Genomic DNA, 26161 nt, shown 5'->3' on the forward strand with positions numbered 1-26161 from the left:
TGACCCTCGTCTGTATGTGATGTTCATGTGTGAGAGCAGTGATGTGTCTGTCTCTTGACCTGTCTGCCAGCTGACTCTCAGTTTGACCTCCCATTAAGAGCAGTTCCAGCAGGGTGAATCTATTCAGAGAACTAAATCTGTCATTGATGGAAACTTCTGTCTAGCAGTCCCTCTCCCCCTCCCCGAATGCACCACACTTGAGTTTCACTACACCTCACATAGAGATCAGGTTGTTTGTTGTAGAAACAGCTTTCCTTAAATGGTTGACCTGTTTTTGACTGTCATCTGAAGCACATCCAGCAGCATGACTCTGTCCAGGAAGCCACATTTGATATCATCAAGAAGTTTCTTCTTTCTTTTCATCTTCTCCATACTACACATAAAGAAAGAACATTTACGTCCTGCTAACTGCCCATCTGACAGCATTCCATTCCGCTTGTTTAAAGAGGTTTTTAGCTCAGTTGAGCTTTTCATTTTGTTGCTAATAAATCGATGTCTCAGCTCTGGATGTGTTCCATCCTCTTTTAAACATGCCACGGTTCACCCCCTTTTAAAAAAGAAAAATCTGGATCCCAAAGTTTTGTCTAATTTTAGGCCAATTTCCAAACTCCCTTTTATTTCCAAGGTTTTAGAGAAAGTCGTTTTTAACCAACTCCAAGTATTTTTAAAAAGGGCCAATGTATGTGAATTGTTTCGGTCTGGTTTTAAGCCTCTTCACAGCACTGAAACTGCTCTTTTAAAAGTTTTTAATGATCTTTTATTAAACCTTGATTCTGGTAATTGTGCCTTTTTAATTCTTCTTGACCTGACAGCGGCGTTTGACACAGTGGATCACACAATCCTGCTGTCACGCCTTGAACACTGTGTAGTCATCAAGGGCACTGCTTTGAGTTGGTTCAAATCGTACCTCTCTGACAGATCACTCTCTGTGCACATGGGCCAGTTTTCCTCTACAGTAGCCCCTCTGACCTGTGGGGTCCCCCAGGGATCAGTTCTGGGCCCCCTGCTGTTCTCCCTTTATATGCTACCCCTGGGGTCGATTTTTAGGAAACATGGCATTCCTTTCCACTGCTTTGCTGATGATGTGCAGATGTATTTACCACTAAAAGCTATTACCAAAGACTCTCTTCAGGCCGTGCTTAACTGCATGAGTGACATTAGAACATGGATGGACCTACACTTTTTAAAACTTAACGAAAACAAAACAGAGGTTGTCCTGTTCGGTTGCCCTGACCTGGTTCAGGTCCTTGCCAGCTCCTTTGGCCCACTTATTCCTTACATCAAACCCCACGCCTGGAATCTTGGTGTGATCATTGATGGTGTTTTTAAATTGCACAAACAGGTCAGCTCAGTGGTTACGCCTAGCTTTTTTCAGCTAAGGCTTCTACTAAAAGTGAAACCCTACCTAAGCCAGAAAGACCTTGAAAGAGTAATCCATGCTTTTATCACATCACGCTTAGATTACTGCAATTCCCTGTATGTTGGCATTGGCAAGTCAGAGCTAAACCACCTGCAGCTTGTCCAAAATGCAGCAGCTCATCTCCTAACTTGGACAAAGAAGCGTGAGCACATAACTCCGGTGCTCTGCTCACTCCACTGGCTTCCAGTTAAATACAGGATTGATTTTAAGATTCTTTTATTTGTTTTTAAGTCTCTGAATGGGCTGGCCCCTGAATACCAGCCCTCCAGAGCCTTTAGGTCAGCTGATCAGGTGCTCTTAGACATTCCTTGATCCTTTTTAAAAACTAGAGTTGATCGAGCTTTCGCAGTTGCCGCTTCCGCTCTGTGGAATGTGCTACCTCTCACTGTGCGGACTGCGAATAGCCTCTCCACTTTTAAATCCCAGCTTTAAACGCACCTGTTCACTTTGGCCTTTAGTGGATTTTAGTTGCTTTTATTTGTTATTTTTATCTGTTTTATTGATTCTATTGCTTTTATTGTTTTACTATTTTTCTGCTTATTTTACTGTAAAGCACTTTGGTATGCCACTGGCTGTTTTAAATGAGCTATATAAATAAAGCTGACATTGACATTGACATAGACATGCCTGGCTCATATTGCATAGGACTTCAAGTTGCTCCATTCCTGCAAACACAGAGATCCTTCTTATCCTTAAATGGGAATAATTTGTATAATAATTTCACTTTTTCATGAAAAATTGCCATTTTTACCTTGGCATTTATCTGTACTCAAATTGCTATATCTGTTTCCAAGAAAACCTGTCCATATGATTCAACTTATAAGCTTTAAAAGCCGATGGAAGCTACAGTCAGCTTGGAATCAGGCCAGTGGTGACCCTAACTCAAAAAACCCTGTCAAAGCTTTTATTAAAATATCTGTACAGATTTTTGAAACTACTGCTGCTACATAATTCAGCTTTTCCACAGCATGGTTAAATACAGTTGTTAGGGACACAGTCTGTATGCTAACACTGCTCTGCTGCAGCTCGGTATCTCTGTCCTTAGTTGAAAGGTGCACAGCTATGATGAATAATTGACTCTCCACAACCTCTCCACTAACACTGTCCAGGACTTCGTTCCTCTTTGAACAGAACATATACAACGTGCATGTGGAATGTATCTGGTGATACACAACAAATAATAAATGTGCTGTATATGTAATAAGGATGGGGAATATTAAAGGTAGGTTCTGGACACCCTACATCAACATACTGTAAAATTGGAAGAATAACTGTGGCATTATCTAGCTCATGCTGTCCTGTTTTTACTAAACATTGATACATGCGATTATGAATGCAGAAAAATGCTTATCCGACTAGAATGGTTCTCTGTAGAGTGTATGCCTCTGCCAAGGCCAAACAGTCCCCTTTAATTCAATTAAGCCAAATCTAATATCAAGCTCGATAGCTGTTTGATACCATACATTTTAAAACACCCGCTACTGCTTAACCATGATTTAAACAGATTTCATTGGGTATATGTCAAAAAACACCCTATCTCGCAATGTTAAAGAGAGACAAAAGTGCTCAATCTGTCTTTTTTTCCACACCAAAAGTCAGTAGGGTCTTTTCAGGGCTGAGACCCATCCTCCATCCAAGTGACATGGAAATGAATTTGGTAGTTTTAGTTCAATCCAACAGACAAACCATCAACCAATAAACAAACAAATGGATGAGGGTAAAACAAAACGTCCTTGGTGGAGGAGGGACTGAAGTACTCAAAGTGAGTCACCAAAAGCTCACGTTCATGTTAGATAGCAGTGCAGATTGCAACATGTTATCTCTTTCAACCTTTTAAAAAGTGGCAAAAAAAAAGAATCTGCTTTGACTCTAAAATCTAAACAAAGCCATAAAGAGGGAATGCTATGTCCTACTGAGAGTAAAGGAGGTTGTGGCAGGAAAGTTCTTTTTGGTTTTGTTTGCAAACCAGGGTCTAGGACAGTTCTATGTAATACCATTTACACACAGTTTGGTAGATTCAAACGGCATCCTTTTGGTGTGTCATCAACTCTGGAGGTTTTTCCAGACACACATTGCTCAGAGACCGGGGGGGAAGGTGTTGTGATAGTCATAGATGACAATCTGGTGTGGGATGCAGAAAAGGAACAACACGACAAAGTGCTGAGACAGCTTCTTGAGAGAATAAGGAGAACACATGGCTAAACATGGACAAGCGCAATATTGGAATGACGAAGATACAATATATTGGACACATTCAAAGTGCAAAGGGTCTGAAGCCTGACCAAGAAAAGGTCAGAGCAATAACCAACGTGCTACAACCATCTGACAAATCTGCACTGGTGAGGCACTTAGGCATAGTGTAGTACCTCTCAAGGATACTCTGAGTGCACCACTCAGAAAGCCTTTGGAATGGCAGAATGTGGAAGTACACAGCTTTTAATGTCTGAAATCTTATGATGTAAACAAGGAAGTCATCATGCTATCATGCAGTAGTGGATGGAAGCGCTGAAGGACAACCCTTGCCATTTGGCTCAAGGTCTCTTACTGACACAGAGAAAATGTATGCACAAATAGAGAAAAAACTCCTAGCTTTTGAATATGTATGTGAACAGTTCAACCAATAACTGTGTGTAAAACAGGTAGAGGTGGAGTCCACGCATTAACCTATTCAGTAAGTGTTCAGTAAAGGATATACAAAGCTTCATCTAGATAGCTGAGGATGCTGCTAAAATTGTAGGCATTTGACTTGCATGTAGCCTTCAAACAAGGAAAACACTTTCACATTGCATATGTACTCAGCAGTGTATCTCCAAGAACAGACTGAAAGACTACTGGAGGAGGAATTAGAAGTCACTCTTCATCAGTTTACCTACCAATCTCAATAGAAAAACTGGTCTAAGTTGTCGTAAGTGCAGGTAGGCCAAGTACTGTCTCAAATAAAGAAATACTGGATGTTCAGAGAGGAACAGTTGCCCAGAAAGAAGAGCTCCAGACTTGCTGTCCCCCAAAGGCTGGGAGCATAAATGCCTCAGACAACCCATGAAGCCGAACTTGGGATGAAATGCAAAAAGCTGGCAAGAGATGTGCTGTTTTGGCCCAGCATGTCGAAACAAATTGAGGAGTATGGCGTCTGTAACAAGAGCAATGTGAAAAAAACACTTGCCATGGCATTCTAAACAGATCATGGGCAAAACTGGGTGGGGATCTTGTCCATTTTGATTAAAGTGGATATCTACAGTGTGTAGATTAGTACTCAAGTATCCCGAAATTGTCAAACTGCCTCAGACAACGAGCAACCATGGCGTCACAGCTCTAAAATGTTTGCGAGACGTGGGATCCAAGATTAGGTCATGTCAGAAAATGGATCTCAGTGTGCGAGTGAGAAGTTCAGACAATTCCCAAAAGAGCGGGGGTTTAAACACTAAACATCAAACCTAGAATTCCCCCAATCCAACAGTCAGTGCAAAAAAGCAATCAAGATATAAACAGGAGAGATGAAGTAACCCATACCTTGCTCTTCTTGAGTACAGAAATGCACTGTTGGTCTACTGCCAACTGATAATGGGTCAGCTACTGAGAACAAAACTACCTGCAACCTTAGCAGCTAATTAACTACCTTAAAAGCTGTACAGTAAAGTGCAGAAAAGACAGTTGGATCAAAACCTCTATTTTAATATTCTGGTTTTCGGCCCCACCATAGCACAGAAACGGCACTTATCAAAGTATTAAATGATCTACATATAAACACAGACTCCAAAAAAATCTCCATTCTTGTTCTACTTGATCTTAGTTCTGCGTTTGATACCGTTGACCACAAAATCTTACTGGAAAGGCTTGACAGGTGGGTTGGCTTGTCTGGTCCAGTTCTAAATTGGTTCAGAAACTACCTTCATGATAGGCAGTTTTATGTCTCCATTGGTGAATTCAACTCCAACACTATGAACATTACATGTGGGGTACCCCAAGGGTCAATTCTTGGACCAATGCTGTTCAATCTCTACATGCTTCCACTCTCACATGTCATACGCAAACATAATCTTAGTTACCATAATGTACACTGATTAACCTTCAAAATGCTACCTGGTCTATGTTTGTCCTGAGTTGAAGGAAAATTGTTTATGTTAAATAGAAAATAATTGGCTTTTCAGACAGACCACCATGCAAGATCAATGCAAGCCATTGGAAATAATGGGTATAAGAGCGCAGTAGTGCCAATGTCACGTTGTGTCCGGAAGGGCCTTAAACCAGTTACATCAACAGAGGACCTGAAAGCTAATGGTTTAAGTTAAGAAGTAACATTTGTTAGCTGAAGAAGAGAAATGTTTTAACAATGTTAAGATTGTCATTTGTTAACTTTCTGTGTATTTGCATTGTTTGTCTATATTGTAATGTTCTGCCTGAAAGAAGGTTGATGTGATGTGAAGTGAATATCGCTGAACCTGGGGGACACTGATAAGTTCACTACATGCTGAATGACCTGCAAAAATGAGGTAAATAAGCACAGTAAAGGCAGAACACACTGTGCTCTCCATCTCTGAGGTCACGTACACTTGTTATTTTTCCATTACAATATGGATAGGATACATACCAATTTACATTTTCAAAGTCACCCCTAATCTGTATTAAACTCAGTATGGATTGATCCTGCCCGTATAAAACAGGTGCAAGATAGTCCATTACCGCCATTTCTAGGTATTGAAGTGTTGTACTATTGCCTTTCGAATAGCATGTTTTGTGATTTAAAGCAACACTAGGTAGTTTGGACTCATTACTACCCCCGGCTGGTTGAGAAGCGCAATTATCTGTTACTAGAGTCGTAAATACTGTCGCTGTATGAGCATCCCTGGGGAAAATGAATACACGTGAATTTGTTGACAGAGCCGGCAAATCACGAAATCGTCTGAAAAAACCTCACTCGAGTGCCAACAACAAGCTAGATTCAGAGATAGCAGTTGGTAGTTTGTTAGCATATGGGCTGCACATCACATTAGCATGCTAGAGTTATTCTCATACCGAGTTGGTTATAGTGATTGCACCGACTAAGTTACTTCCAAAACACGACGCTTGGGTGTGAATGTGTTTAGTTACGTCTTGAAAATATAACTACATTTTCGGGAGTTACTGAATACAATCACAAGTTGACGTTGTGTTCGGCGTAATAACTACAACCAACTCGTATGACAACAGTAAGTAGCATGCTAACGTTACCTCCCGATCACACTGTTCAACAATTACGTTGATTATCTGCATGAACCTATGAATCTGCAACTTTTCAAGACAAGACGTTCATAGTGTTTTAGTAAGTTAGTCATCGTCTACAGTCACTACATGAAAACGTGCAAGCTGACGTTGTGTTTGGTTAATAACTACAACCAACTCGGTACAACAGTAGCTAAGTAGCATGCTAACGTTACCTCCCGATCACACTGTTCAACTATTACGTTGATTATCTGCATGAACTAAGGAATCTGCAACTTTTCAAGACAAGACGTTCATGGTGTTTTAGTCAGTTAGTCATCGTTTACAGTCACTACATGAAAACGTGCAAGCTGACGTTGTGTTTGGTGCAATAACTACAACCAACTCGTACGACAACAATAGCTAAGTAGCATGCTAATGTTACCGATACAACAATAGCCTAACGTAACTTTCGACCACACTGTTCAACAATTATGTTGATTATCTGCATGCACTAAGGAATCTGCAACTTTACAAGACAAGACGTTCATAGTGTTTTAGTCAGTTAGTCATTGTTTACAGTCACTACATGAAAACGAGCAAGCTATCGAAACTTTATCTCCCGGCTTTATTACATTATAAACTGTGGACAAATAGAGCCCCAATGAACACCACATAACAACAAATCAACTCAAAGTAAAAGTCGGTAAGATAATAAATATGTATATATGTAATATATGACTTACAAATCCAGTAGCATCAAGGGTAGGTCACCATCAGTTCTTTCAGCTCGCACCACCAAGCGTAAGCTGGTCCAATATTTATCCATGTCAGGCTCATGTTATATCACTTTCTCTTTTTCTTTTCTTCGCCTCCTCAGACAATAGACCAGGAGACCTTCTTGGCTTTTTTAGCTGGCTTGGCCATGGTGTTGGTTTACATAAAATCCAAGTAGCTGCTGGCTACATCCTCCGACGAATAAACGTGTCGTAAAGCAGGTCGCACTAGACTTCTTTACATCAGGTATGTCGCTACCCGCTCTGAGAAGTTACACAGTGTGGTTTCTGCCGGCGCGACCCCCCTCAGGCTGCAGAGGCGTCACTGTTCATCCTATTAACCGTAATTCTACCACTTAACTGAGTTTAGAAACATTATTTTAAGGTCGAAAAACTACCTAGTGTTGCTTTAAATTCAACATGAAGATGCTTCATGTTGAATAACCGTCTCACGGCTCTATGTAACAGAGAGTTGTGTGACTGCTATTTATCTTCTCTTCCAGTGTTTTGTCCCAGAGTCTTGATTTAAGTAGGGAAAGCATTGTAACATATTGGCATGCTATATTATTGCTGTCATTTTTAGATGTAGTTATGTCACTCCATAAAAACATAGATGAATAAAAATCAGACTTTAAAATGTTTAAAAAATCCAAACTCAGTGAAAAACATCTAAATACCCATATGAACTATTCCTGAACAATTGAAGTGTAGACAAAATTCTCGGTGGTGGTAGATTTTGTCCAACTCACTACACCCATCCATTTCAAGAGGCAATAATGGTGGGTAGGTCTTGCCAGGAGCTAGCATGTTCAGGGGACTAATGACTATTAGATGTCAATCCTGTGCTGTTAAGGCCATCTATCCTAGATCACAGTTTAATGCAATGTTTGTGCACTTCCCCAGCCTCACATGGCCCACAGCTTTGCAAGCAAGAGACACCCTGTGACAGCAAATCATTGGCTGGTCATGAATAATGATTCTGATTTCAGGCTTGCACTGAGTGGAGAACAATTTGATCAATACTGTTCCTTTAACAGCTTAAATGAAGAACTGCCCATGATCTCACTGGCCTTTGTTTCACAGTGTTGGAAGTGTCTCTAAACATCAGTGTGTAAACTGAGAGGAAGGTTTTCTTTTTTTCAATGCAATGTTCTTAGTCATTGTTCATTAAAAATACAAAATATATACAAGACGTTCAAAAAAAAGACATACCGGACTAACACATAGATAATGTTGTGAAATGGTTGCAGTTTGGTTATATAAAGATCATTATAATCAACATAAAGTTAACGTTGTGGAACAGTTGCAGTTTGGTTAGGTTTACTTTGACTTTTAGTCTCACATGGGACATGAACAATGTTATCCTTTGTTTGATCCATCCATCCATCCATCCACCCAAACCTCCTCCCTAAGTGGGCTTTGTTGGTTTTCACACTATGCCAGCTCTGACTTTCTCCTTTGCTACATAATTCATAATTATTACAGCCACTGGAGGTCGGTACCTAACAATGACTGTGAATAAGCTGCTTGTACCTTTGTGGCCAATTTTGGGGGAGGACACTCTGATTAATTGAGTACTTTATCTGTTTTCTTTTCGCTCAATCAATCTTTCAGTCTCACGAAGCTGAGCTTGAAGGGCACACAATAAGCTACAATATAATATAAGCTACAATAAGACCTGCGAGACAGGTTTTGCTTACTTTGAAGTTAATAACCATTATCTGTCTTGCCTGGGGGGTATTTCTTTGGTTGCAATCAGTAACCTCACCACTAGATGCCACTAAATCCTACACATTGGTTCTTTAACAGCCAGTATGCAAGTTTTGCTGTGAATGTGAAAATGTAACATGCATTCTTGACATAAGATTTGATCAGGAAAATGTTACAAGATATAATTAAATGCAATGAATGTTTGTTATACTAACCGTTAAGGCAGCAGCACATCCTTTAAAGCAATATCCTTTTTGACTTCATCCCCACCAGGCATAAAATCAAACAGGAAATCATCCATCTCACTGTGTCATTAGTAGTTAGTGAGGCTCAACCCTTTCATGATGGGGCTGGTGAAGACAGCCTGTCGGCCCAGATTTTTAACCACTCCAGAACATCAGAGAGAAAGTAAACATTCCCTCGCAGACTTTCTATCAATAACAACCTCATCAGACCTTTATACCTTTGTCAATCACAACTTTCAGTTACTATCATCATGGGTCAGAAGTCTCATTGTCAAACATAGCAAAGGCTCTGATGGATTGATTTGAACATAAGGAGAGTTATCAAACCTACTACAGAGTATTTTTTTTGCTCTAAATGTTAGGGAAGCAGACACTATTCAGAGCCAAAGATAGTCTACTTATCCTGCCTATAGCACTGAAAAATAAAACACCTAATAAGAAACATGACAAACATATTAATTATTAATTCAAGCGCAAAGAACAGGTATTCGTACTGTTATGAACTATGTAATCATCTCTGCATAACTCATTTTTCTTGTCATTTGACACTGTGTTGCACTGGTCATTTATTGTGACCTGGACAATTGAGGTACAAATCCAATGAGCTTCTCCAGTGTCCCTCAGAATAATTGAAAATTAAGTGTTCTGGTTTGCTGGCTTTGGAAACAGCCTCTGTTTTACCTCAGGGATAAGAGCAAAAAAAGGCAGAAAACTCAATACTTGTGTTTCTTGCTTCTGTACAGTGCTGTCTGTGCCCAGTTAAGAAGCCACACTTGGGTGCCATGAGTGGTTTCGATATCAACATAACTGAAATGAAATAAACACTTACAAAATAATGCATATTTGAGAGTATTATCTAACCACTACTAGTCAGAAACATACACACACAACTGACTTTGAATATTGATGTTGGTACAGGAGCCATATTGTTGAGACAAAAAATGTAAATTCTCTCACTTTGAGTAACAAAAACAGGTTTGCAGTGCCAATAGATTTAGCTCTATAAATATCTTCCTATAAAGTTTATACAGAAGGACTTTGACTTGTTAAGTCATATACTGTCCCTTGCCACTTTTGACTGTAAACTTATGATATTTCCTTCAGTAGTGGCCTCTGTCAATACTATAATCTATACATTAAGTTTGAGTTTTAAGTTTATATTCAGAATCAAGGATTGTATACTTATGAGACACAATCATTTTCCACAACAAGGTACTGTAGATGTTCTATGGATTCAACTCACGACAAACTGAAGTGAAATGGGGTGATTTCATCCTGTCAGAATTTCGTGAAAAGACTCCCAGTATGACTTTTGAAATGACAAATTGTGTGAAATATTTCCAGCATCATCTGACCTCTTGTCCTGCTTCTTGTTTGTTGTGCAATGAAACATGGCAGCTCAAAGTGCGCATTACTTTGGGAGACTGCACTACCCAGAAAAATGACTGTGTTTTTGTTCCAACTCTAAAATAACCTACGCTATGTTTCCATCTTTGTGAACTCTTGTAATAATGACTATCTTCTCTCAGATGAGGAAAGCAAAAGTAGTGTTACCTTAAATGGCATCTCTCCCTCATCTTAAGTACTATATGTACCTAATCCTCACCATAGAGCTGGCAGAGCATAAAACACCAAGTCATTTTTTGTCATTTTTGTAGCTACAGACAAACAAATTATTTTGTATTTTTGACATAGGACTTGAAATGGTGACTACCAGGTAACACTGATTTAAAAGGCTTCTCCAACCATGAGTTGTTTTATAAATTGGTACCGCATGTGCACTTTGTTCAAAAAGGCTATTTTTCCCACAGTGCCATCAGAAAGATCAGCAGGAAGACCCGTGATGTATTTGAGATTGAATCAATTTTGGTGGAGGTGGACTGGTATGGGTTTTATCATATGAATATGTTTAGAGAAAGAAGAAGTCAAGAGTACACGCTTCTGTTTTTACCTCTAGTAACTCCTTGACAGCCATCAATATGAAATTTTAATACACCTTCTAGTTAGACTATATTATAGCCTCTGACTTAATTAGCATTAGTCTTGGTCTTTGGACAAAAACACAACACATAGTTTAAGTTGAATTTTGTGATCTTTCAAGTACCCAGACAATTGTAGCTGTTTTGTGGACTTTCATGTCAGGATATTTCAGCAAAATCCTTAACTTGTTGATGCATCTAAAACAGAAGAATAGACAGTGCGGATGGTGGTATCATGGATGGTTGCAAATATAATTTCCAACTCTGCCACTGTTACCATATTTGTCTTATCGTAATTCGCCAACAGACTAGTGTTTGACTAATAGATAGACTAAAGGCATTGTAAAAATGTAGTCCATTTTTTGCACAAAATTGAGTAAAATACACCTACTTATAGCTAATAGATTATCCATGTCCAGGTCATGGTTTTAATACACAAGGCAGTCTAAATATCCTTCCCAGCAATGTCCTCCAGCTCGTCCTCAGCAATCATGAGGTATTTTCATGTCCTATGTGTGAGCACAGACAACCTGTGGAGGAAACTTATTTCAGCCTCTCTGAGATCCCATTCTTACTGTTCCTATTTGAACATTAAGGATTGATTGGTGAATCATTGTGAGGGTCGGCTCACTCCTCACCAAGGGGTGTATTCACAAACATTTTGAGAACACTCCTAACAATCCTAACAACTTCTAACAAGGAGCTCTGGGTGATGAGTGATTTGGGATTTTTAAGAGCAACTCTGAGCAAGAAAAGGACAGAAACACATTCTTTTTAAGGTCCTATTTGCAAGAAATATAGATTTGTGTGTCTCACTCCCAACTTCTCAAAAACTGAAGTTAATTTTGGTGGCTGACTGGTGGCTGATCAGAAAAAGAAAGAAAAAATCACTCTCAATGATGAAAGCATTATTGTGTTTTGTTGGAGATTTGAGCTCATCTCTCATGAGTTTGACCTCACTGTCATTCAGCATTTGGATAATATTTCTCTGCAATCTCTTTGTCATTCCACCATTATCTCCCCTGCTTTAGAAACTCTTAAGGCTGTTAAAAGTCCTCCCTACTCCTAACAGAATTTTACCTCAGGAGCACTCTTGAGGGCTAAGATCCTTTGTGTATAACTTTTTTCTTTACCAAGACCTAATCTTTATTTTAAGGAATATTTCTCATCATAATTCTAAGAATGTTCTCAGAAATGTTGTCACTAGGAGCAACTCTTAGCACTAGGAAGCTTTATGAATACGGCTCCAGGACAGTTTACAAGAAATGTATCACTGCTGATGTTGTACTGCAGATCTACTCAACTGGAGGCCCGGGGGCCAAATGTGGCCCTTTAAAAAACTCATTCCGGCCCTTAAATAATTTTTAAAAATCATTCATATTAGTAAGCTAAATAGCCCCTTTCAGTAGTTAGTCTGTTCCGAAGCAAAAAATACTCTTATTCTAATAAAAGTTTAAACCCAGACTATTTAAACAGAGGGAATATACACACATTTTCAGAAGACCTATAATAAATTCATCATTGAACCAAACTTCATGAATGTGTTTTGTGACAAAGTAGTTTGTTTTCCACTCATTCCATCACAGAAAAGATGAGAGCTGTAGAGGTCATTGGAACTCAAGATGCCATGATAAACATGTTCTTTACAAGTGTATGTAAACTTTTTACCATGACAAATCTGGCCCTTCTACAAAAGAAATTGAATAGGCCTGTTGTGCAGTATCATACATACTCAAGCTCACTCTTACCCTAACTCATGAACAAGATCCCAAGATACTTCAGGTCTTTGGTACTGACTCTCATTCTCATCCATTTGCACTTAATAAATCATAACAAATAGTTTTCTGGTGAATCCAACAGAAGTAGATCATGGGCAAAAAGAAGAAATGCAACCATGGGGATCTCAACACTCCTCCACTGTTGCTGAGGTTCTATCCATGGGAATCTTAATCAGAATATGTGAGTAAGTCCCTTCCTGAACCCAAATGCCCAATGGAAACAGCTCTGACTCTGCTTATTAAAAGACTAGATGAATTTCATATGACCCTGGCCACATAATCCCACAATACCATCCACAAGATATCCCTCAGCTGATAAGGCTTCTTCTAGTGAACAAACCTAATTTTACATAATAATTTGATGATATCATCCCAAGAGTTTCTATGTTTAATTTTCTGTGTGAGACTGATATTTGTGAGAGGCATAATACTGACACCAAATTAACATTATTTATAAGGAGGCACGAACTTACATATATTAAAACGCATTTTTCAGTTATATTGTGTAAGGAAAAGAGGGAGCTGAGTGAACTTATCAACTCAGTGTCAATCATCCAGAGAGTGTCAGGAATCTTTAATGGATCTATAGCCTTTAGGGAAGGGAAGGGAGTAATTGATGCTACGTGTAGGAGGGGTGTCAGTCTTTGAATTCATTTTTAATTATTTTCATCTGAGCAATTATTATAATTATAATTACTAGTTACTTCTGTTGCAGACAGATATTGCTGCTGTGGGATGACTAATCACTGAATGATTTGGATGAAATGTGGTGTGAATTAAGTTGCTCATTATAAAAAGCATTCAGTACATCTAAGTACGTGTGTGCATGTGTGTAATCTTAGCAAACAGAAATAGGGAAAAGGTCATAGATAAATTAAAATACAAAAAGATACTAATTAACAATATAATGATATAATAAAATAATAAAACATAAGATAACAACAAGCAAAGCTTTAGTAATTGTTTGTTTTCAGGGCCCCCATCTATGCTGATTATCCTACAGAAGAAATGTTGTTTGTAAATCCCATTGAAGCATTGATGTATTGTTGGGCTTTGTTATTAATGGTATTCAACACATCTTCATACCTAAATGGCTGAATAGGTTGATTGTCAGCGTCTACCATAACGACATACTGTATATCACCGTTCCCATAGCAACATTGCTGCGGCACATGTGCTAGACCTTTGTTGTATGGTGGCAGTTTGGTTAGGCTTTGGCCAGAAAAGTACTTGTTTAGGGTTAGGCAAGATAAATACTTGGTTAGGTTTAGAAAAAAAATGTTTTGTGTTGAATCACTATGTATTTCTATAACTTCCTGTTGCAAACATATCTATGTAACTACCGTTACATTATGTACATGACGTTACTTCACTACGTTAGTTAGTTGGACATAAACAGTGGTCTCCTGAAGTCCTCACCTTCATGGAGTTGTCGCTCTTTATACTACTTCCTCTACAATTACTTACATCCGCATTGAGGTGGCCGCCTAACAGCAACTTTATTGATTTGTTGACATGTGGTTGTTTTTATGAGGACAGGCTTGATATGACACATATTGTAGAAATGTCCATGTTGTATATGTGACACAAATTTGACTGGCGACTGGGCTGCTTTGGGTATGGATATAGTTTTTTTTTCAATTAATAAATCATGACGTTCCCATGAAGAACACAAACTTTTCATCTCCTATATCTAGTCAAACATTAGAACCTGAGGTCAGAACAAAAAAAGCACATACAGCATAAATGCTGTTAATAGGTTACACCTCCAATTTTGCAGACATAGTCTGTCTGTTAAACAGTGGATGCATGACAGGCTTTTAGTCTGAGGAGCTTCAAAGTACTCCACCTGCACAGAAGCTGAAGTTCAGTCTGATAGCAGAGTAAAGATGCAGTCTACAACAACAAGTAATTTGAGAGCAGAGTCGTGTAACAGACTCCTCTTGGGAAGTCGCCAGCCAAAGATGAGGTAAACTGTGTCCCATGCAGGTAACAATGGACTCTCAGAGTATCACTTTGGTCAAACACAACGGTGAGTCATACACTGCTGGATGTTACTGAAGTCGTCTCCCTCTGAATACATATATACTTGGAAATGCTCTTTACATCCTAAACAATGTTGCATTGAAATGAGGCTTTTCATTGCTTTTTTCTTTTTACACTGAACAATAATAAAGTGGTCCCCATTCTCCACTTAGTGCCAGTTGGAGAGCACAGTAGCACTCTCTTCCTTGCGGTTTAATGGACGGACTGTTTTGAAAAACATGACTGGTTTCTCAGCAGGTAAAACTCCATTCCGTCACCTTGTGGGTTAAACAGTAAATGCTTACCTGGTTTGTTACAGAACCATTTGGAAAGCCCCGCTAGAAACTGTTTGGAAAAGGGCTGGCACATGGAACTGTCTAAGTTCAACCAATCAGATCAACAGTAGGAGAGCGCTACCACCGCCAGAGCCTGTTAATAAGCTCTTACTGAAGTCAGTCAAAAAGGGCAGAAAACATCTTTTCCATCAAGAAAAGCTTTTAGGGCAATTTTTTCTCTTCTTCCAATGGAATAAACTCTCCAGTTCTGATATAATTTATGCTATAGGAGCTACGCTAACCTTTTGTGGAGACACCTTTGTTGTTGCAGTCATAGCTGCCATTGGTTCCTCAAAAGACACTAATTGATTCACTGCCTATGTGTGTGAGCCACAAACGCATGGCTGGCAAGACGGATTTGTGAGATGATATGCTTACGTGACTTTATGAATCAAGCTGCCTTGCAAGGGAAAGTTAATGCTGCCTTTGAAGCAAGGGTCTGGATAAGTCAGTGCTGCATTGAGACTAATCAACATATTCATTTTGACAGCTCAGTTTTCGCCTCTCACACTATATTTAATTTTTTTCACCTCAGACTTCTGATTGTATATTACTAGCCTAATGTTTGGAGTGCCAACAGACGGAAAAATGTATCCATATTAATGTGGGGGACTCTGCACTGAATTCTGCACTTCAGCTTCACTGTCTTTTCACACTTTGTTTTTCAGTGGAGAGCGGGACTACAAAAACCCATAGATCATTTTGGTAGAAACATCAGCCCACACATACATTTTATACATTTAGCTTGACTATACCACCCATTCAGCTGTATATCCTCATTTAGTTTTAGGGTAACTTCACCAATTTTACACGTTAAAGTCTTTTGTGGCTACAGAAAAGGCTGCATGTAGTCTGACAAATCACCTCCAGTGAAGTCACTTAATTGTGAGTAATGTCAGCACCAGGTTTTGAAAAATTGTCCACTATTTTAGCATTGCACTCCGAAAACATTGTTGGACTCATTACGACAGTTTTAAAATAAGTGATTAAAATCAATACAGCAGGACCAGATACATCTCCTTTTTCCTACGCATTCTTCTTCTTCTCCTTTTTTAAATCCTGAGCCTACACTACCCAGAATGAAATTTGTGACATCACTTGAGGCAATTTATCGGATTACATGCAGCTTCTTCTGAAGCAACAAAAGGCTTTAAAATACTTAACGACTTAAACTTTTTATTATATACACAAAAGGCTAATTTTGCTCAATTGTGTCAGTCTCAGTCAACTCTTCTCCTTTGCCAAGATAATCCATCCACTTCAGAGGTGTGGCATATCAAGATGCTGATTACACAGCATGATTGTTGCAAAAACAATAGTGTTGCGTTTTTATTTTTATTCAGGAATGACTACTTTTCTATTTATGATTATATCAATTGTTACACTTTGGTGCCTGAATAATAGAATAGAGGCTCACTGTATTGTTTATCTGAGCTGACGTGACGTTTTGGTTGTACTCTTTAGGATCTGTGGGATGCTTTTTCCTCTTCCAGGATCTGTGTTCCACACAACTATTGAAGAGCTGCTGTGACTTGGGCTTTAATCTGTCACTGCTGCTTGCTTAAGAGAAAAAAAATGACTATGGCAACTGATAACCATTCTGGGTTGATGTCTCTACTGAATAAACTGTTTGTTTCCCCAGTGTGCTGGGATCCCTGTATGTATCTATTTGTTCATTTTTTTCTCAGATCCGTTCATTGTTCTTCACTGGATCTAGAACATTGAATTACTGTGGGAAGTGTTGCAACAAGCTACAGGTCAATTTACTGTTCACAGCTTCCATAGTGCAACAGTGTGCATGGACACAGCTTTCACAGAGCAGCATGCGCCTGTACATTTAGCCTTAGATTGAGGCTTACATCAGGTTGTGTGTGGGTAAGTTTAAATGCACTGTAGTTACCATTTAGGGGATAATAGAATGCTGTATGTGCTGACTTATCTCAACATGTTAATACTTCTCTATTCTGCTTTACTGAATGCTCACAGTTTCCGTCTTCCATTCACAGAAGCATGACTGACATCTTGTTTGACATTGGCACACCAGGCTCTGAGGCAATATGTGGGCGATTGACCAAAGGGGGTTGACATTTCACCATTTCACGACGTTTTAGTAAAGAACATTGACCACTATCAACACTGGAAGCGAGATCCCTCTTTGCTATGACTCATAGGAACACTCCAAGGTTGATAAATAGTGCCCTCCTGTGTTAAAACAAACACATGCAGGGAGCCATGATGATGTATGCTTTTTGAATGTGATCATTTGTAAAACAATTCTTACATTATTCAAATATAAAATGTCACACTGATTGACTGATCTTCAATACTCATATATAATATTAAAAACTGACCACAAAACTCTACTCTAGTGCTTACACAGCAACAGAATATGACATATATAAAACACAACTATGCCTAGCCTGTGTTAAAGGGTGGGTAGAGGGAAAATGCAATAGCTATGTGAAACAAGTGGGTGATTTGTGCATAGGGTAATAACCACAAATAAAGGACAATGACGCCAAGGTGATTTCTTGTTGGAGAAAAAAGCTTGAAAGTTGACGAAATGGCAGACATTAACAGTAACATCAGCAAAAGAAGGGAAATTAGTCAATTAGCATCTTTCCTTTCAGTTATGACAATGCTGTACTCATCTAAGTAATCGCGGAGAGAGAGTAAATGAGTAGTCTGACAATCAGAGAGGTTGTGAACAAGCCAACAGTTAAGTCAAATGATCTAAACCAATCTACAGTATTTAGAGGTACTGAGTGAGTGCACCCAAAATGTCATTAACAATCCCTATTGAAAACAAGACAACAGCTTAATCGGCTTATCCTGATATGATAAAGGGAAAAAACACATACAACTATGGCAAGTTGTAAATTAAATTCCCCTTTCATTTTAATCATCTATCCTCACTGCAATTGTCGTGACTTTCAAAAGCTACTTAACATAGGTTTTTTTATGTAGTCACACTGTTGCCCAAGCCAGTCATTTCTGTCACTGATAAGCTGTCTTGATGCAGTGTTGCAGCAGGCCTGTATGCCACAAGTGACAGCCAAGTGTGAAGGCATCAAATAATTCTGACTTGCTTCACACTTCTTGCATGTGTGTTCTTGCGTGATAGTTAAAACTATCTCAAACTTTTGAAACAGATGTTAACAAGAGGAAATCAGAAAACCACGCTGGGCAGAATAATGACCCCAAAACAGAGCGCCTCTTTCCCAGTAGTCACTCTTTTACTGACTTATATTCAAACATTGTTCAAGTTTCTGACTTTTCGGAAGTTAAAAGATTGAAGAGCTATATAATTCTGCACACTTGTCTTTAATCTTCATATTTGATGATGATCACAGATCAGCCTTCTCTTGAAATAGCTGAAATAACATCTTCTACAAAAATACAGAAAGACAGCCAACTTGTCTGGTTAGTTAGCAAATAAAACTCACAGTGTACAGCTTATTATTTACTATGTATTTACAGACTCAAGGGTTATGCAATGTGCTCTAGATACCAGAGTGAGCTGTGTAAGGGCCATAAACATATAGACAGTAGCACTCATAACATAATAATTTATGTAATATCTTGAGTACAACAGAGCAGTACTGGGTTAATAACCTGGTAATAGCTTGTGGTAATGGTAATGAGGTTAGATTTCTTTAATATTAGGTTCAGACATTTCAAGCTAATGATGGAGCAAAACACTGTCACACTATTTTTACTATTATTGTAACTTTTTAGTGTTATTAGTAGTAATAGAAGTAGAACTTTATAATTATTGGTCATAAACTCTCTAGTATGATTTACACACAGTGATACTGCCACATTTGTATTCACAGACCTTTAGCCCTGCATTATTTACTGTGAAGTTATTGTGAGCAGCTTAACGAACTTAACGTTACTCTCATGTTTCACTCTCCTGTTTTTTTGCCATAATATCACCTTAGTATAGAAAATAAACCCAATACTACCATTATATTCTTGTTGTTATTACCAGGTTTTTAACTGTGTAATACATTTCTAGACAATTCAATATAGTGACATCATCTGCATACAAAAATGTAATTATACATTGGTAAGACAACGTTAGACTGTTAAATTTAAATGATATAATTATTTTTTTCACTTCAATAAGTTACCACACAAAAATGTCAAAACACTAGTTTGATAGTCTATAGAGGAGCAAAACTCACCAGTTCCGCTAGTCTGACACAGCACTACAGTTTGGTAATAATTCAGTTGTACTTAGCTAACACAAATGTAAGTATCAAGATTTCACACATGGGATTTTACAATCAAGAGATTGAACTTTGGCTGGCATGTGTAACACAGCTGCTTCACTGTACCTAGCTGTTATTTCCCACTTTTTGACACTGCCTGCACTGCTTTGATCCACTCCTTTCTTTCTTCAGCAGTAGCTGCTTGGAGGAAGTAGTGAGTCTCATCTGAGGTGATGATCTCAAAGAGGTTGCCGTCAATGTCGTATTTTTTGGCTGAAATCGAAAAAAATGTGCAAAAAAAAGGGTTGAAAGGGATGGCTTGAAGAGAAACCACTGATCGTAAACAACAATTATATGCATATTTCCTTGTCACAGCTTGTCAGGGAGGAAGCCACGTGGGGCATGTGTTTCCTATGTCTCACTCACCATCAGGAACAAACTCCACAGCTGTAACCACAGATCCACGGAGATGGATGGAGCCCAGCGGGTCATCGCCCTGACACAAAGGAGATAAAAGAAGGCAGGAAGTAGGAACGAGAACGATTATATGAGGAAAATAAATTCGTATTCTATTTTTGTACAAGTCAATATATTTACCTTTGTAGGATCATAATAATGCATAAATGCAGGGTCGTCCCTCAGTATGAACTTTCGCACTTTCCAGTTTTTTCTCCTGTGTCCCTGTGACGAAATAACACAGCACATGCTTTATCTCATTTGCTGAACATTCCGAAACAGCTAACATGGCATTGTGGCAAGCAAATGTGAGGCAGACTTCCTCTTTCAGTCATGACTTTGAAACAACTTTTTTGGTGTCTGATCGCAAGACCAAAAAAAAAAAATGTTTTCTCACTATCAACCACAGGGTTGCTGTGAGTTATTATTATTCCACTTGTTTGTGAATGTGAGAGCTTCTTTGAAAAGTGTGGTTTCACATCAGGAAGTTTGTGTTATTATTCACACTCTGTTGACACCTTGTATATTAAAAAAGGGGCACTTTTGCCTTCTTTCTGATTCACCTGTTTAAGCAAGCAGCCCTGTTTTATGATGTTTCCTCTGAATTCTTCCTTCAGAAGGGTGTCTTCGTCACTCGAGTAGCCCTCACAGAAGAACCCACTGTCTGCCTGCCACAAAGCAAAGTCATGCACACACACATTATACATAGAAACACAGTTATTTGTTAAACAGTAGCTTTTCAACACTCAGTTTAACTTACAAAGTAATAAAGAGCAAGTGTATCATCTAAGAAGGCTGTCTGGTCTCCACTCTCTGCTCCCTCTTTCGACAGGTCACCGGCAGGCTGGAGAAAACCCTCATTCAGGAGGCCTGTTGCTAACATGATAGCTTCATTCCTATTTCTGGCCTTTTCCTTAGAAATCAGCCAGTCTATCACAGTCACCCCTGTGCAAAAGTATGGAAGCACCGTTAGAAGACTAGAAGAAGAATAACTTACTTCATCAATAAAAGCAAGACAACATTACCGGTGAAGCAGTGGTTGAAGACTCGCTTCTCCTGCTGCAGTTTTAACTCTTTCACTCCATCATCTTGGTCCCTCATCAGTATGTACAGCCCACTGAGAAAACACAATGAAGACACTCTGTCACTATCATTCTATCACTAAGCACAAACAAATGACCATTCACTTAACCCCTGCCTAGCCATTATCAACAATTACTAGGCACCACAGTCCTGTCAAGCTCCACCTTTTCTCCACACACTGAACTGGTGTGCACTGAACATTCGTGTTCCTAAAACCAAAAGCACAAAGGCAAAATTGTTGAGGAATGGATCAAACTCTGTGTTTATTGGCTCTACTGTAAGTTGCAAAAGTTAGCAAGTCAAGCTAACTAGCTTACTATCAATAGCAGTAATGCTAACAGAGTGCTGGTCCAAGGCCAGAAAGCATATATGTGGCTAATTACATTATTTTGGGTAGTAACAGGTTAAGTAAGAGTAAACTCTGCCCAGGATCCACCGGTCTTTGATGCTCTATATCAGCATTTGGGCACTTTGTATTGAGCCATTATAGAAATTGGTGTTGTGAAACCATGGACGTGAGTGGTAGAAGTATAACCTGTGGGGAAAAGGCATTTTAAACCGTATTTTGGGGCAAAGTCACCAAACTTTTAAAGCACTTTTTATCACATTCGACTGGTGATTCTATACATGTAGTTTTCATGTTCCGGTGACCATTTAAAATTAAGTTCTGGCTCTCTCCCCATTCATTTAGATGGAGCCTGGTCTTGTTAGCCCCAAATAACTGCCCCTGGGGCGTTGCCAAGTAGCCACATGTGCAAAAGCCTTTGTTAAAAAAACATAAATCCAACCTTCATGTTTCTTGTCTAGGAATGGTTTCACAACATAACGGAATTTGCATTTTTCTCTCAAATGCTTATAATATTGATGAAGTTGACCTGTACTGTAAGCGTTAGCCTCAGTCTTGTAGCATCATGTGTGATGTGCATATGTTAGACCCCCTCACTGGTTGCTCATCAACTAACTCACAGACTTAACGTTAGCTTATTTAGCTACCTGGTAGCCAAATTGATGTTCAACTGCTGGAAGCCTGCTTATGTCAATCACTCTCAACCACTATCTGTTCACTCAATGAAAAAAAATATTTTACCATCATCACTGTAAGTTACATAGGCTGTGTGATCACAGAAAACTTGACTTGAGGTATAATAATAAGGTGTGTGGGCCTGAGTTAAGGGTCAATCCTTGGAATAAACAGATCACTTATCAGTCCACTCAAAGTATTGTTTTCACCACCAAGAGGATTTCACAGCACATACTTTAGGTTGACTGTTTCAGGCAAGCGAATGGAACGTCTTGTGGACTTCCTGGCAAACTTTCTTCCCCCCTGTATGCAGGTAATGGCTCTCTTGATGTCCTTGATCCAAAACTCTCTCTCCTCCACATGTGAGGCTTGGAAGAAGTGATCCTGCTTCTTGTCCGTGGTAATCTTGAAAACCAACTAAATAGAAAAAAAATCAACAACAATTGACTTAAACATTGACTGTAGCTAAGTCTTGAACGCTGCTACTAATCTCTGCCATTACGTCCATTTTCACATTTTCTTACCGTCCTCTTGCCAAAATCTTGGCAAGGACTGGTGAGGGTTGCTCCCTTTAGTGGAATCATTCCTTTCGGAGACCTGTCAGTTTTCTTTTTATAGAATTCGACCGCATCTTCTGACAGCACCACCCACACAGCCTTCCAGGAGTTTAGCACTGTACCCTGAGGATCAGACAGCAGGCAGCCTTAAGCAAAAGTGCAGAAGTGATGGTTGAGGATGTAGTTGTAGAGGTTGTGTTGGACATTAACTGGATATTTTGAATTATTTCAAATTTGCCACTCCAGAATGGCATATTGGACCTTTAACATTTCTTTGCCATCACCAAAGGTACTCATGCGCATCATCTTTTCTCATGTCCAAATATAACCACCAGGAATCACAAGTTTTACTTTCAACAGTGACCTTCAGATCCCAGATGGAGTGCTCGGCTTTGAAGGTCACTTCTCACTTAAAAGTGTTTAAAAAAACAACATTGGAACAAAAAGTTAACTTTTTGTTCAGATGTAACCTGAAAAATATAAAAGTTTTACTTTTACAGGAATTCCCCTCAATAAATATGAATTTTGCTTTGTGTTTCAACTCACATACTGAGGTCATGACAAGGAGTGAAAGATTAACAGGAATCTGTGTTTTTGGGGAAGAGAAATTACTGACCTTGGCAACCCCTTTCTGGTTTGGTTTGAACAAACTATCATGCCCTGTTGAGCTTGCAATGTCTCCTGCTGCTTTCTCTCCCTCACAACACAAGTAGGTTGTTTAACCTAGGGTAACATTTTGAAGCAGGCCATGCTTTTGAGATAGTATGATGTTTAAAGTTACATAACACGTATAAGAAACAAAGTTTTCCCAAAATATACAGGATCTGCTGTGAAACACAGTGAAACTGCAGTCCTCAGTCTTGTCATTCATGCCTTGCATTGTGTGAAGCAGGATAGTATTCATAGATTCTTTCATACATACTGTAGAATTGTGTGTAGTTTCAATACTAAACCTGTTTATGCACCAAAGTTTCTTAAAGCCATGCGTATGTCAATAAATTGTACATGCATACTTAAACATGATGTTCAGCTGCTCAAGTATCAACACTGATCTTGACTTTTAACATTACCTCTGCCATGGATGTTATGCTTTGGCCCATAACAGTTTGATGGCTGGTTGGTTCATCAGCAGGATTACACAAAAACTACTGAACAGGTTTTCACCAAAGTGGATGGATGATGGGTCTCGACCCAGAATAGCCCCCAATAACTTTTGGTAGGGATCCGGATAAAGGGGCAGATTCAAGACTTCTTTCTGTGTTTTTCGCCAACACAGTCACAGGGAGTAATGCCAGGGTCTTGATGAAAAAAATCTGGCATATTTGGTGGCCAGTATCTGTGAATGAGAACAATTTGATTTGGATCCAATAAAGATCCAGATGATTTAATTATGTTTAATTTGATATTGGATTAGGCTTGAGTAAATTGAAGGGTGCTGGTGCGCCTTGGTTTACTGAGTGCCTTTCCAGTTACTCATTTAACTACTAAATCAGACGAGCACTGTCGTTTTTAGCGAACAATACTTGAACAGGAGTAAATGATGCACATGTTAGGGACTACTTTCTTCTAGATTAATACACATTTGGTGCATCAGGACTGTACATGTGGGATTAACTCAAAATCAACAATGTGCATCTTCGGCTACACAAACAAAACGTGTTAGTTGTATAATAATATACTCAGTACTTAAATATTAATAGTTTATATACTTGGTACTTAATACTTGTTAGTCAATTAATTGTTAACAATATGGAAAATATTACCATCTTCTATTTTAATGTTGAATTGTCTGTATGGGCAAGAAATAAACAGTTGGTGATGATTTAAATGTTTGCTTTGAGCGCAGTGTTTGATTGCATGTGTATTGACACTCCAACTGTAAGCTTTGAATGAACACAGTTAATTTGCAACTGTTTGCATAATACCTGTGTCGGTTCCACTCTGTGCATGGAAGAGAAATGTTCTCTGACAACATCTTAGTCATCTCTATGGCTTTAGGGCGAGACCATTACGCACAGCTGCGGCTGTTTTTAGCAACCATACTGTCATCAGATTATTCATAAGACAAACACACTTCAGCTATCATCTCTCAATCATCATCAAACAAGGGAGAGGCAATCAATAATGATTGTTTTAGTTACTCTCATGCACATTGAAACCAGTTACAATGTTCTTCACAATAAAGGACATCATGAAAAGAATATATTGGGTCGCAAAATTATGTCTGATGAAAACTATAAATGTAGACTGATCACACAAAAGCACTTACTTAAAATACAGTTTATAAATGTGCCTTTGGTTGACATGTTAAATGTGTAGAGAGCAAAAGTCACACTTTGCTCAATTTAAAAAAGAAAAGTGTGTGTTGGGGTTGAGGTGTGAAACAAACATGTTTTCACTGAACTTTCCTCTTTAAAATAGGCTTCAGTTTTAGTGGAGAAAATGGCTTGTGCGTGAATTTGGAGCATTAACATTGTTTATACGTCTTTATATGTCGTTTTTTTGGGCAGAGGGGTATATTCATGGCATTTGCAACAGAAAAACACAGACTATAAAACACATTTCACTTTTTACTTTTGGTTCTAGACAGAAGTAGGAACAAAAAAGCGATTTTTTTGCAACTGTAGAAGAGAAGTGAATAGTTTCTAGTTAAGCAGCAACTTTCAAGCAACACACACATTTTATTCTGTAGGCGCTGGTTTGATTTTGTATATTCCTCTTCACCAGTGCTGTTTGTTTGGTCCTGAGATGTTTATCTCAGTCAGAGTTTGGGTAAATCACCACTGCAGCAGTCATCTCTTCTTGGTGTGAAATGATCAGCAGTCAAACCCCTTATGAATCTGATATTTTGCAGTTCTGTACGTCTTGTAATACAGTACCTACTTTTTGTAGCAGAAGCAATCGTAAGGTTATCAAAGTTGTCAATTTGGTTATAATACTGTGAATGTTAGACTTGTAAAGATCTGTAAAAACAATCTTCAATGCAATGCGAAGAGGTGGATAGTATTTCCTTTTAGTTATTCTTACCTTTTTCACCAAGTATCCCTCTCGAATCTCCTGTGGCTCCATTACGCTGTTCTTTGCTGCTGTCGGCTGCAACTTACAGTCACTTTTTAAGATACTGTCAAAAACATTTCCTATCCACACCACCTATCTCTCTCTCTCTCTCTCTCTCTCTCTCTCTCTCTTAATCTATGCCTCGCTACACTCAAAACCACAAACACACGCACACACACACACACACACACAGACACACAAAAGCAGGAAGTTGTGCCTTTGGGTGTGTTACAGCTTCCTCTTCTGTGTCTATTATCAGTGACAGCTACTGCTCTGCTGATGTCTCTAAACTTCATAGTGTCATAATATGAAGAGATAGGTTAA

General features: G+C 38.8%; 1 protein-coding gene across 1 annotated transcript; it reads right to left on the reverse strand.

Moving 5' to 3' along the window:
- Window positions 1-18998: 18998 nt before the first annotated feature.
- Window positions 18999-25939, reverse strand: plek (pleckstrin). Its single transcript, XM_084374744.1, has 9 exons — window positions 25808-25939; window positions 22748-22903; window positions 22459-22640; window positions 21145-21236; window positions 20880-21064; window positions 20683-20787; window positions 20261-20344; window positions 20090-20159; window positions 18999-19936 (listed from the first exon to the last, which is right to left on the reverse strand). Exons 1-9 carry the CDS (start codon window positions 25847-25849, stop codon window positions 19797-19799), a joined length of 1056 nt encoding a protein of 351 aa, XP_084230870.1. The 5' UTR covers window positions 25850-25939; the 3' UTR covers window positions 18999-19796.
- Window positions 25940-26161: the final 222 nt, after the last annotated feature.

The sequence above is a fragment of the Pagrus pagrus genome, assembly GCF_965226575.1.
Source record: "Pagrus pagrus genome assembly, chromosome: 15".
Lineage (NCBI taxonomy): Eukaryota > Metazoa > Chordata > Actinopteri > Spariformes > Sparidae > Pagrus > Pagrus pagrus.

Excerpts from the sequence above, each read along its gene's own strand:
- plek (XM_084374744.1), bottom strand. The coding sequence starts at position 25,849 with ATGGAGCCACAGGAGATTCGAGAGGGATACTTGGTGAAAAAG. Across the intron at positions 21,237-22,458 it reads CCTGAAACAGTCAACCTAAA|TGGGCTGTACATACTGATGA; the intron begins GTATGTGCTGTG and ends GTGTTTTCTCAG. Across the intron at positions 20,345-20,682 it reads AGGGCTGCTTGCTTAAACAG|GGACACAGGAGAAAAAACTG; the intron begins GTGAATCAGAAA and ends ATTTCGTCACAG.